Source organism: Drosophila subpulchrella, chromosome 2L, assembly GCF_014743375.2.
Source record: "Drosophila subpulchrella strain 33 F10 #4 breed RU33 chromosome 2L, RU_Dsub_v1.1 Primary Assembly, whole genome shotgun sequence".
NCBI classification, from domain to species: domain Eukaryota; kingdom Metazoa; phylum Arthropoda; class Insecta; order Diptera; family Drosophilidae; genus Drosophila; species Drosophila subpulchrella.
This window is the reverse complement of record NC_050610.1, coordinates 3,773,831-3,787,159: the sequence shown is the minus strand read 5'-3', so window position 1 is coordinate 3,787,159 and position 13,329 is coordinate 3,773,831. Positions and strand designations below refer to the sequence as shown.

The 13,329-nt window shown below is 39.4% G+C and overlaps 1 protein-coding gene across 1 annotated transcript; it reads left to right on the top strand.

Moving 5' to 3' along the window:
• Nucleotides 1-4,307: 4,307 nt before the first annotated feature.
• On the top strand, nucleotides 4,308-12,889 carry LOC119547858 (protein spaetzle 4). The gene is made up of 3 exons (XM_037854890.1): nucleotides 4,308-4,382; nucleotides 10,842-12,124; nucleotides 12,181-12,889. Exons 1-3 carry the CDS (start codon nucleotides 4,326-4,328, stop codon nucleotides 12,632-12,634), a joined length of 1,794 nt encoding a protein of 597 aa, XP_037710818.1. The 5' UTR covers nucleotides 4,308-4,325; the 3' UTR covers nucleotides 12,635-12,889.
• The last annotated feature ends 440 nt before the right edge of the window (nucleotides 12,890-13,329 follow it).

Genomic DNA, 13,329 nt, shown 5'->3' with positions numbered 1-13,329 from the left:
AGAGATGTAAGTTATCGAAAGCGGAGACACCCTCCATACGTAACGATGATTCCAGAATATATCGATAGCGACGCAAATGTGAGAGAAAAGTTATCGGAATGTCAGTCAGCTAACGTCTTTTCAAAATGATGTGTACAAACAATTGATCTATTACAGTTGTCCCTAATGAAGGAATTTCGAAATTATTTGGTAATTTCATTACAATTAAAAAAAATAGTGCTAATAATATCTGGTTCCATTACTTTTCAAAAAAGTAACGCTAAATAATGAATTACTTTTGAAAATGTAATGTCAATGAAATTTCAATTCATTACTTTGAAAACAGTTTTTCAAAAATGTAATGATAATAGCATAGCATTGCGTTACTTAAAAAAAAAATAGTACCAATGGAAAACAGTTAATTACTTTCGAATTCAATAAAAAAAAGGGATTACTTTTGGCCAAACTAATGCCAATGGAAAAATATTGTATTACATGATGACTGTTTGCCATTATAAATTATAATGGTAATGAAAAATTGTATAATTAAATAAAAAATTAATTGAGTTATTAATTAATTGGGGGTCAATTAAATCTGAATCTGTGACCAATTTAATTCAATCCAATTTAAATTAAATTGGTACCGCACATAAGTCACCTTAGCCATCTTAAGAATTCGCGGTTTGCCTACAAGCCAGCTCAGATATTTAAAAAAAATCGGAAGCTTTTATTATTTCAACAAAATGGCTAATACATCTTTTCTGACTGCTATGTTATAACCCCCAAAAAAACAGTGTTTTCCTTCGTATTTGGGAAAGTTAAGCCTATTTGTATTTGTGGCATTTGTTTGTCAATATGGACTAAAACCCTTTGAAGACTAAGTTCCTTCCAAATGATTTTAGGCCACCAAAATCGACCCTCCCTAATGTAAAAGTATTTTTCCCGGTATAAACTTTCAACGCATCTTACGCTTTTGAGCCGCACTTTACTTTCCTGTGGCCCAGACCTCCGATTAAATCGTTCAGCTGGAATGAACCTGCTTCTCAGGCACAACCGCAGCCGCAGTTATTATTTTTGCACTTTCACTTGCTCTGACCCAAATATCGATGGCAGTGAGGAGACTCGATTCTTTTTTCGGTATCACCTTCACTAAATTACCCCAAAGTTAATATTAAAGCAGGGTCAGCTGAAAAAAGGTAGTTTAGAATTTAGAGTTTGGCTGCTTTTACCATAAGTATTAAAAAACCATAAACAGATTGTATAAAAAATAAGAAATACATATGATTCTTTATTTTAAATGATTTTTTGTTTGAATGTTGGTTACTCGTCCACCATGGCAGACATTTCGCAATCGCAATTATTTGGCAATCGCCAATGAAAACCAGTTCTGTGGGTCCAGGAAAGGGGGCTGGCTGGAAAAGGGAGTGAAAATCCATCAGCGACCACCCACTCCACTGGTGGACCCGAACTCTCTCCACCAAAAAACCCACCGTCCACCACCTCACCGCCCCACCACCCACCGCTACCTGGTGGCGCAATTCTTACTCAATGGGAGTCTTCGTGGCCAATAAAAAACGGACGATGAGGAACTGCAGTAACACAATACTGTTCGTGCCGCGTCTTGTGGGCGGAGATGGGGACATCGGTGGGCGGTGGGCGGCAACGAGGGGCGGGCGAGGACATAATAAACACACAACGATAATTAAACTGCGGTTAGCCCGGCCAACAGACCGCTTTCAACAGTTCGCTGGCAGCAGCGAGGGTCGGTCAAGGAAAACGAAAAGTAATCAAAAAAGCTTTTAAACAAAAATATAATTTAATTTAAGGGAATCAATAACATTATTTAAGTACTCATCTTATTATAGGTTTACTATTTGTAACAAATTTGAATACAAAGATAATCTAAATAAAGATAATAAGGATCAAAAATTTTATTCCTTTTGTTTCGAATTATTTAATCTCAAACTTTCTAAGATTTAGTAAAGTACATTTAAAACTCTTTAAAATCTTTAATTTAAACTGAGTTTATTAACTCTATGTTGGTATTATGGTTTCTCAACAATACTTTATTTATTTTCATAAATCATATTCCACACTTTGAAAAACCATTAATATTAATTAAACACTATTTGTAAAAGATTTGAATACAGAGATAATCTCTTGATACTCAACTCAACAATATAAATGTTATTCCTATCGTTTCGTAATATTTAATCTCTAACTTTCTAAGATTTAAATAAAGTCGCAATGAAATATATTTGAATCCCGAACTTTATTTTAAAATAAATTTAATAACTCCATATTGGTATTATCGTTTCTCAACAATATTTTAATTTTTATTTATAAATCATTTCTCAATGTTAGAAAAACGATTAAAAAGATCAAAATCAAAAACATAATCAAAACATTTTGTCAATAAACATAAACATAAGAATTAAATTAATTTCTTGTACTTAGTCTATGTTGGTATGATGGTGTCTCAACCGTTCTCAAACTGTTCTTTATAAATTAAAAAAAAAAATTTTTTGAAATAAAAAAAAATATTATAAGCATGAAGTTTAATCAAAACCTTTTCGTGGAGAATTGTAGGACTAAAAAAAATTAAAGAGCAACATGAAGAGGTTTTGCTAATCAGCCGAAAAAGAATACAGTCGCCCCTCGCTAAAGCAGCTCCCGCAATCAAGTCCCGAAGATGCGCGCCAAAACAAGCTCTGTTCTCGGCGCGGCGTCTAATCCTCGACTTTACGAAACAACAACAACAACAACAACAACAACTACAACAGCACTTGCAACACCAGCGGCCGCAAATGAATCAAAACAAAGCCCGGGCAACAACAAATGTTTGGGTCCACCACTGACCTACTAAGAAGACGGCGCGACGCACTCTCCGCCTGGGAGCGTTGAGCACTACGAGAACTGGGGAGAACTGGGGGCTCTGGCTCCCGAGGTACCGAGCTCCCGAAGACTGACTTCGGTTCTTCGTTGCGTGTGGCGCTTTTTCTTGTCGCTGTATAGTACTCCTCTGCTTACTGGCCTTTTGGTTTTTTCTTTTTCGCGCTGGGTCGTTTTTCAGCGTTTGTCGACGAATAATAAATAAGAAAAAGTTTTCCTGCAAAAGCAAACCAAAAAGCAAAAACAAAAGCAAGCCGAACCGTAAAAATAAAAAGCGTTTTCGCTGGCGCAGAGCTGAGATCCATCGACCGATCGCACCGCCTCTTTCTCTTCGTCACTCTTCCTCTCTACACTGGAAAAAAGAGGTCTATGCTTAAGATATAGATATGAATAGCAAGTACTAGCAGATATGGATACCATACCATGAATACCAACCACTAATATATATAATATTATATTATAATAATAAAATAATAGAATAATAATTCTTTTTGTGTCATTTTATTTATTTTTTATAACCGGGTGTTCTGGCACTTTAAAAGTTTATTTTCCTTTTCTTTCCCCAAACTATTCTTTACAATGATTTATTGATTTATTTGATTTTTTCTGAAAATGGTTACGTTCCAATGGTTAGGTATACATAAGTGATTATAAATCAAACATGATTTACAATTTCTTTAAATTTAATTTTTAAATTTTGAAAAATATATGTTCCAATAGGAGTTATTTGTATTTTTATTAAAACAATATTTTTTATAATTCTTCATTTAACTTAAAAAAATATTCTTCATAATAAATAATTAAATATTAAATACCTTAGACTGAAATTTATAAAGGCTAAAAAACAATTTTAGTTATTTAAAACTGGAAATAGAACAAGATATATTAGTTTTATTATTCTTATTTAACTGTAAAAGCTCAAATTCAGCTCGAATAGATTTTAAAAAATAAAATGCAGCTTTGGTGTCCAGTTGTGATGGGATGCCCTGAAGTGCTTGCCAGTTTCTCCCAGTGTAGTGGAGCTGGGTGCGAGGCGGAGGAAGAGAAAGAGAGAGACCGACGTCTTGCCGTGGGACTTTGGGGCTCGACCAGCCGCTGGTGGCGTCGCAGTTGCAAACGTGAGTTCGAGGCGTGTGAACGTGATTTTAGGCTTTTCGCTGGTCCTCCTCGATTTCCTCGATTTCGGCGCAGTGGGAAAAGCCCCCTGCCCAGAGAAAAACAGAAGCGGGACCCCAGAGGTCGCGGAAACTGCATACGATTTGCAGTTGTGTGGAAATATGGACTTTACCACTAATTTTCAAAGCCCTGCGAGTGTGTGTGAACGTGCGAGTGTGAAATCTGCGTGAAACATTGCCAAATCCTTCGACAGATTTCTATTTGCACCTATTTTGCATTCGGCATTCGGCATTTGGCATTTGCCATCGACGCGAGTGTCAATCGAGTGAAAGTAAACAATGGTGGGCATGGGCACCCAAATGGATAGGCGATCGCGGATCACTAGACCAATAACGGTAAGTGGGGTTGGCCCATGGCGATTGCCTTGCATAACAAAGTGTCAAAAAGTTAACAATCGCAATATAAAACAAACACAATACGGCAATGGGTAAAACTATCATACATAAAAATGATATTACTTGATAACCGCAAATAGGTATTTAAGCAAAAAATATTGGACGTATCCGATATGCTACTTTCTATCCCTAAAAAATAATTATTAATTTTTTTAAAACTGAATTATAGCTTTAATTGAATAGACTAGACGATCTGCATATGATGATATGATATGTGACATATGATATATGACATATTTGAAGACAACCATAAGAAAGGTTTATGTTGCCTTTATCCGTTTAATGGTTATAACTTGAAGTTGGTGAATTTGTCTAAAATGCTATGATAACTATAATATTATTAAGATTATACCGGATATAAAGTTTATAAAGTAAATACGTTTTTATTTTACACTGAATCTCCCATTGAATCAAATATATAAGTAAATTATATTATTAAAAACTTTTTTTTAGCGGACTTTAACTCCCACTTTATATTATTGTTTTACGCTGATTCCCTTTTGAATCAAACCAAAATCCATTAATCAACCGAAACCAATCGCAGATCGGAATATTTCAATATTAGTGTCCCCCTTAGCCAGAAGCCATTGATGAAAACGAAATCGCAATTAAAAGATGGTCACACGTCCCCGTCATTTTTTAAAAATGTGTTGAAATCGATCAACGTAGGGCTAAGCGTTTTATGCATATTAACAACTTCTGTCCCCCCGAGTGCGAGTGGGCTTTGTTTTCTTTTAACGCATGACTACGCAATCATAAAAGCATAACCAACAACGAAAATGCTCAAAGTTTCCGCTGTGTTTGCTGTTGTGGTTGGCATTGCCGGTCCCAAACAGAGGAGGAAAAAAAGAGAGAGAAACGGAATAAAATAAAAAGTTTCACTTTCTTCGAGAGCAATGCGGCTGGCCTGGGATCGACTGGTTGGATTTGGTCCAAGCCCAAAGCTAAAACCAAAAGCCAAACTACTGCTAAAACAGCACCAAACCGAAAGCGAATCGGCTGCCCAAAATATCGACTTGCCAAAATTGGGATGCGAAGTTCGCGGCCTTTTCCGGCGGTGTCCAATCAGTGAAATTTTTTGTTTAATTAGCCATTTTGCCATGAATATGCATTGCCCAAAGTCTGGGAAGGGAAATGAAGAGCTTGCAGCGAGGCAAGTCAAGTTTGTTGCCTGAGTCTTTTGTTTGGGCTGCACTGCAGCCTCGTCGAGTTTGTCGCCTGAGTCTTTTGTTTTGGTGGGGAAAATTTCACCACTCGCCAGCTGCTCGCCTGGCAATTAGCAGAAACAGCAGCGGCAAAGCCAAATTTGGTTAAGTGTAACATCAACTTCATTTCCAGAGCCAATTGAATTTATAAATAATTCATTCTAGCCACTCGCCAAGAGAGTTGCAGATGGACGGACGGGCGGGCAACTTGTATTTGTATTTGGGAAATGAAGACATAGACTGGAACGTCTCCTCCGCGAGACACCCTCCTTCCTCCCCCACCCCGCACCCCTCCTGTCCACCGGCAGACTGGGTTTTCGTAGAAAGTCGCTGACACATTAAAGTGTTGCAATACGTTTCTCTGACGACAGCTCGGCATCGTCTGCGATTGACAAATGTCTTCCTCGATGCGAGTTGACTTAATGCCCATTTGCACTGCACCGCAGCATCGGCACTGCACCGCTGCATCCAGTGCTGCCAACAATAAGCCACAAGAAGCAGCTATAAGAAGCCAGGAAAGAATAGTCACTTACCTGTAGTATTTAATCCCACGATCGTTAAATATTTTTAATACCAGCATTTGATTCTCATTATTCAGTTTATGATAGCTAGCGTTTGTTTACATAACATGGAGTACTTTCTTTATTTTGAAAACTAAACCCATATATTATAATGTGATCCAAAGTAGGTTGTAATCAACAAACCGAGTGTTATATACCTAAAATATATTTTAATTTTACCATGATGACCTACCCACATTTTGACTGTATTCAACAATATTGCTAAATTTGTGTTAGAAATCAGTCTTAAAGAAAGAGCCTAGTTTTCTGTCCTTAGGGTTTTAAGGAAATTTAGTTTATTTTGAATATTTTCAAATCCAGGGCTAATCAAAAGCTGAAGCTATTATCAATATTTGTGTAATCGAATGATTCTGACTGGAAAATACCCATTCTGCCACCACTGACTCCAGCGGTTGCAAGCTCTCACGGCTGATTGGACATATACATATTGATTTGTTTCGCCGACTTGGGCTGCTGACAGCAGCATTTGCTCCAATTTCCCCGTGGATCCTTCGCTTCCAAGAAATATGACAATGTTAATGAATGGGATTCGGCTTAATTGTCTCGATGCACATGACAATCGACACTAATGCCAGCTGGCTTATTTATTTTTTGCCGAACAAAGCGAAAGTAATTCTGCTTTCCATTTCAGGCGTCTTCTCTTGCGGTGTGACCTGATTTGATTTTCAACACAAATTAGTTCGCAGAGAGCCATTTGTTTCGCACCCAAGTTGCGGTCTCATCCTCCGGTCTCAGACCCAGACCTCGGATCACTTTCTTCTCGTAATTGCCATGGTCTGGGTGCCGTGGAGCACTTGATTGAAGTACTTTTCCAAATGGGAGAAATGGGCATTAGTGCTGGAAGGAATTCCACCTTGTCATTGATATTTAAATTTGATTCGAGTACATGATGTTTGAGAATTATTTGCCCAAACCTCTCTGAACTCAAACCCAGAAAACTTTCAACCTTAATTATGGATACATTGCGTTCTAATTCAATATTGTAAGTGATAGATTTGATACAATGACTTAGCATAAGATACAATTCGACCTTAATATGCGTTAAAAATGTCTGATACTTTTCAAATAACTTTGATTATTAAAAGTATTTCAGAATTTTCTTTTTCTTCTAAAGCATTTTGTATACTTTTTTTCACAACATTTTCGTAAAGATTTTGATCTTATTAGTTAAAAACCATTTTTTTTTAAATTATAAGACAGGCTTTGGCTACCTGAAAATTTCCTGAAAGTATTACAAAATATCTCAAGCATTGACCTTGCTTATATATGCAAATGGGTCTGGAATTTTCCCGAAACCCAGAAACAAGAGATGGCCAAAGATCAGTGATGGATATTACCTAACCGCATGGCCAATCGTGCTGTGCTCACATTTTGGACACACATCCGCCAGCGAACGGCCCACAAGGGAGCCGATCACTTTCTTTTCTTTGGTGAATCACCCGCGATCGATATGTGTGCGCCACATGTGATTGGGGCTGCGGGCTTCGAAAGATAACCGACAACCAAATACCGAGTGCACATCAGTTTTGGTCAACCGGTTCGGTTACCAGGGCCCCTCCAGTAAAAGACCGAAGATTCGGTCCGAGAGACCCTATTAGGACCGACCTGAAGTACAATCCCGGCTTTCTGGCGGCAATTGTGCAACCGAAAAGGAAAGTTGAAAGGGCCCCTGGGCGCGGGAGGCGAGGCGGGAAATGCCATGGCTTTTCCAGCGCGCCGCAATTTACTTTTACTTGGGTAACCCATTTCGCTTTTGATTGCTCTTTGCATTTCACTTTGCCGGCTGCCAGTGGCCGGTGGCCAGTTGCAAGTTGTCCGTCGCCAGCTGCCGGTTGTCGGTTGTTGGATGTTGGTTGTCGGTTGCTGGTTGCCGGTGAGCCACTCGGGTGGTGCGGGCTGGCCAGGGTGGTGCAGGGTGCTGGGGATCGGTCGGCGGCCAGTCTGGTGCGATGGTATCCATGCAGAGAGAGAAAATTAAGTAGTTAATGTCTAGAAGTATGTGCAGTTCCATATGTCATTGCGACGATTTGCTCCTTTTTTAAACTTTGAATTATTCAATGATGATAGTCTATTGTCTTTTTCATGAAATCATTTCATGAAATGAGCAAATTCGTGTGTGCATAAACACCATTTCATGAATTCGATAACACCAAAAGTTGACTCTCAATTCAGACCCAATGCATGAAATGCTAAGGCACAGCCGACTTTATTCTACTGAGCTCTATAAATATTTCAAAAAACCGTTTAGCTGATATAATTCATGACTTCGTCTGCGCTGTACAAACAAGGGCTTTTTTAATATCATGTTTTGCAGAATACTTGAAATTCATAGCATAAACAAATGTTTTAAATATGATTTTTTCAATAAAATTGAACTTTTATACCTTATTTTTGTTGGAAATCGGATTTTTTCACTAAGCGAATTTGTATAAAATATTGTCTTTTTATCATAAATATCAAATATATTAGGATTGAGAATAAAATAATTATTACTTTAAGGGAAAGGATTTATTAAATTTTTAAGATGTGTGAATTCTGATGAGGGTGAGTAGCAATATATAACCTATTCAAGGAAAAACATATATTTATAAATTTTTCACTCAGTTGCAATAAAGGGTATATTTTTCTAGCATCTGTTATAATAATTTCCATCAAAGAACTGATTAGTTTTTATGTATTTAGGTATTTCCCTGAGCCAAAGTAACAATCAACAAATAACAAATGCAGTTTGAAAAAGGTTGAAAACATTCTGCCAGTGTAATGGCTGCTGCAATTGCGGCCATTCTCTCTCTTGAGATGCAGTCTGGAGGTGGCATGCAAATGCACATCGATCATCTTTATGACTTGTGATTGTCCAGTTGGCTTTGCGTGAAAGTAAAATTTGATTTTCTACCGGCTGCAGTCGAGTATACGGCTCTGGCAATTCGTTTTGGCCGGGTGAGAGCCGCGTGGCCTTTTCAGACCTCCCATCCCAGGTGCATTGAGCCCACTTGACTCCACTTCGCCGCCACAAAAAATGATGTTTTAGCGTCACGCCATTTGCTTATCAGCGAGCGCCTGTCGTTTCAATTAAGATTTCCTCTGCTCAGCTGGAGCCGCTGAGTCTTTCCATTAGCCCAACCAACCCAGCTGCAAGGAAAAGCCTTTCCAAAAGCAGGAAATGAGGAAAACAAAATTCACACAGTTCACAATATTGAATAATAAATCTACAAGCCATTATAAAAGAAAGAAGTGAAATCTAGGGTCACTTCAATCATTTTATTTCATCTTTGTAACAGTAAATCATTTTATAACCCATAAGTCTATGAATTTAATATTTTAAATTTAATACATTATTATATTTGCTTATTGGCTTTACAATATAAGATATAGTCAAAAACTTCAGTTTATGCTTAACATGTTAATAGCCTTGCAGAGGGTATTATGATTTCAATCGGAAGTTTGCAACGCAGCGAGATGTTTCTGACCCTATAAAGCACATATATTATTGATCAGCATTACTAGGCAAGTTGATCTAGCCGTTTCTGTCCTTCCGTCCGTTTCTAAGCCAACAGGTCTCTCATTTTTAAAACTAACGGTAGGAAATTGTCCCAAAAGTCTTTTTTCTGTGTTACTTAAAATTTAATATGGAACCCGTCGGATCGGGTTTAAGGTCATAATCGGGTGATCATATACAGTGGTCGGCATAAGTATTTTGACAAAACAAAAGTTAAATATACTCATAATTTGAACTTACTTCGTGTAAACTTTGGCATCAATGGAAAGGTAATTTAAGTGCCGTTTGAATGATATAATACATTTCTTAACCCATTCAGTACTTATTGAAAAGGACGAATTTGTGTAAACATCTACTTTTAAACTTTTTTCCTCGACTTGAAAACTTAAACTTTTTGATGCAAAAAGTTTCTTCAAACAAAAATAATAGTAACTGCAAAAAGAATTTTTCAAAAATCATTTTCCTTATATTTTTTATGATTTTTTGAAGGTGACAATGTCGGAAAAAATTTGTATGAAAAAGAGAAAAATATGGCTCAAATGCCTGTTTTTAAGCATTTTCAAAAATTCATAAAAAATATAAGAAAAATTATTTTTGAAAAATTCTTTTTGCAGTTACTATTATTTTTGTTTGAAAAAACTTTTTGCATCAAAAAATTTAAGTTTTCAAGTCGAGGAAAAAAGTTTTTAAAAAAAATTTAAAAGTTGATTTACACAAATTCGTCCTTTTCAATAAATACTGAATGGGTAAAGAAATGTATTGTATCATTCAAACGGCATTGAAATTACCTTTCCATTGATGCCTATAGTTTACAAGAAGTAAATTCAAGTTATGAGTATACTTAACTTTTGTTTTGTCAAAATACATATGCCGACCAGTGTAGCTGTAACAGAAACAATCGATGTATTAATATACAAATCAAAAATATAATATACATATTATCTTAGATTGCCGATGTTACATTCCTAACTTTATGAGAATATTTAATTTCATTATATTTTTAATTCTTAATCTTTTTTTTCAATTAAATAATTTGTATCAAAATATATTGGTATACTCAAAGTATACAAAGTATTTGTTAGCCAGTTGCCTATATTTCCGATCTCTCTCCTTACAGGGCGATGTCCTGTGGTGTCTACTGGTCATCTTGGCGGTGGCTCTACCACTAGCCTCCGCGGGCTTTGGCTTCGACTCGGCCAATTCGTGTAGTCCCAATGGGAAGATGTCGCGACGTGGTCGGGCCCAGATGCTGGCGGCGATTCCCTGTGACCTGGGTCAACAGGCCTTCTGCCATTTGCCCGGATCCGCTTATCCGTGGCACGCCGTCCGGCGATTCGTGCACGAGAACCAGGGCCTGATGAAGCGCATGTACGGCGATGTGCGGCACATTTCCATTCTTCGAGATGAGATCCAGAACAATGAGGTGGATGCAGACGACATGGAGGAGGCGGCGGAGCGCTACAGCAAGGATGGGGGACGGCGCAGTGCCAAGTATCTGATGAACGGGAGGGATCGTGATCGCGATGATTTCGGGAGCTTTAAAAACAATGACGTGCTCATGGAACCGCATTTTCGACCAGTTTCCACCAGTACAACGAGTACAACTAAGGCGACGACGACCACAGCTGAACCCGAAATAATTAGCAGCAGTACGGATAAGACTCCCAGTGAGGTTACCAGCACAACGCCTGGAAACTCCACAAGTACTATGAGTACTACTACGTATGTTCCGCCATCGCCCGAACAGCCTGAGGTAGAGGCGGAAATTGTGGAGATCCAACCCAGTCCAGAGTCGAACAGCGTCTACGAAGTGGTGCCCTCTTCAGCTCCATCAACCACCTCCACTGCAAAACCTTCACCTGCTGGGGGCGAAAATATACAGATCATCGACTCACCGCAGCTGGGATTGCGTAATCTCAGCGGAGAGGCTAAGCCATCCCAGGAACCAGCCACTGCCACAACTCCAAAGCCCACATCGCTGCCCAAGAGCTCGGCAGCCTCGCCCAGCAGGAGAAGGAAGCCTGCAGAGACCACAACCACAGCAGCCACTCCAAAAACCTCCAGCTCCGTGTCGCCTCCGACCACAACAACAGCCACCTTGCTGACCCGTCGCAATGCAACCAAGTACTCACCCGCATCCGTGACCACGCCCGTCAGCTTCGCCTCGCTCTTCTCCGGCACCTCCAGTGGGCTCTTCAGTTCGGAAAAGCTGCGCAGGCCCCTAACCACCAGTAGTACAAGTCCACCTGCTCTTGCTCCTATGCCACTTCCAGTGGCAGGAGGTTCACCAGCGGGAGCTACGGGAAGCGCCACCAAGTCGGGCCTGCTGAGGGAGGGTCAACTCTTCCAGGATGCCATGAAGCAGGAGCCCGTGGCAGTGGCCAGCAACTTGCGCGGAGTGTAAGTTACTAACCTCAGTCCTTTAAACCTTTTTAATAATTTGATTCGTTCTTCAGAAATGCCTGTCCCGTCAAGGATGAAGTAGTGGCTCCCTTCTGGGCAAACAACACCCGAGGCGAAGTGCTGGCCCTGCTCAATCTGTATCCCTTCGAGCAGTACGTCCACTGGGAGAAGTGCACCCACGAGTTCAAGCAGATGTTCTGCCGGGACGGATGCAGGTGCGAACAGCAGTACCGGCTGCACAGATTGTTGGCCTACGATCCGCACAACGAGTGCCGAGGGATCTTCTCCGACTGGTTCCGCTTCCCGTCCAGCTGCATCTGCAAGTGCTACAACATCCCGATGGAGTTCCGGGCCACCTCACGCAGTCCGAGATCCGACAGCCGCTTCGATGCTCCAAAATCCGATCCCATCGAGGCTGCGGAGGCGGAGGTCCAGAGAGCCATCTACGAACACGCCACGGATGAGTGGTACCGCCCACGCGATGAGTTCGACTTCTTGGAGGGGTAATCCATTCGCAAAACCACGGGAACAATTGTACAGTAGTTTTAGATTTTATAGCAATAAGAAACAGTACCTTTCTTCAATCAGACTCCCCTTCCGTTTAATATATCACAAACCCCCTTTTAAAATCTCATACCTTGAAATGCCCATTTACAATCACCTTTCCCTCATTCGATCAATGTTCCGACAGGCCCTAAAACATACTACCTACCAAACTACTCTACCTTTCTTCAATCCGACTCCCCTTTCATAATAATATACCCTTTTAGACCCGAAAACAACTCTATATACCTCTATCTAATAGTGTTGGGTTGCTCATGAGTGTGTGAACCAAAAAGAGTTGTTCACTAAACTGAGTGAGTGAATATGTTACTTCCTATTTGATCTTTTTTGTTCACTTGACAACAATAAGCTGCACAACAAGTGAGCAAGTGAACAACTGACCAATTGAGCAAATGAGTGAGTTGATTTATTAAAAAAAAGATTAAGTAAACATGTTCACCCAAATGAACATTATCTACCCAACACTACTATCTATAACCCTAAGCTTACTTTAAGAAGCGGCATTATGTTAATGTAAATATAGACCAACATAATGCCCAAGATAGGAAAAAATTACAGAGCGAATGTACCTTGAAATACTTGCGAACGAATCGCGGCCATTGAGCTGCGTCCGATGGTATTTACTAGTTATTTATTTA

What these genes read in the sequence shown, in the direction of transcription:
- LOC119547858 (XM_037854890.1), top strand. Translation starts at nt 4,326, where the DNA reads ATGGTGGGCATGGGCACCCAAATGGATAGGCGATCGCGGATCACTAGA. An exon ending in GGATCACTAGACCAATAACG is followed by an intron (nt 4,383 to 10,841) that starts GTAAGTGGGGTT and finishes CTCTCCTTACAG; the next exon opens with GGCGATGTCCTGTGGTGTCT. An exon ending in GCCAGCAACTTGCGCGGAGT is followed by an intron (nt 12,125 to 12,180) that starts GTAAGTTACTAA and finishes TTCGTTCTTCAG; the next exon opens with AAATGCCTGTCCCGTCAAGG.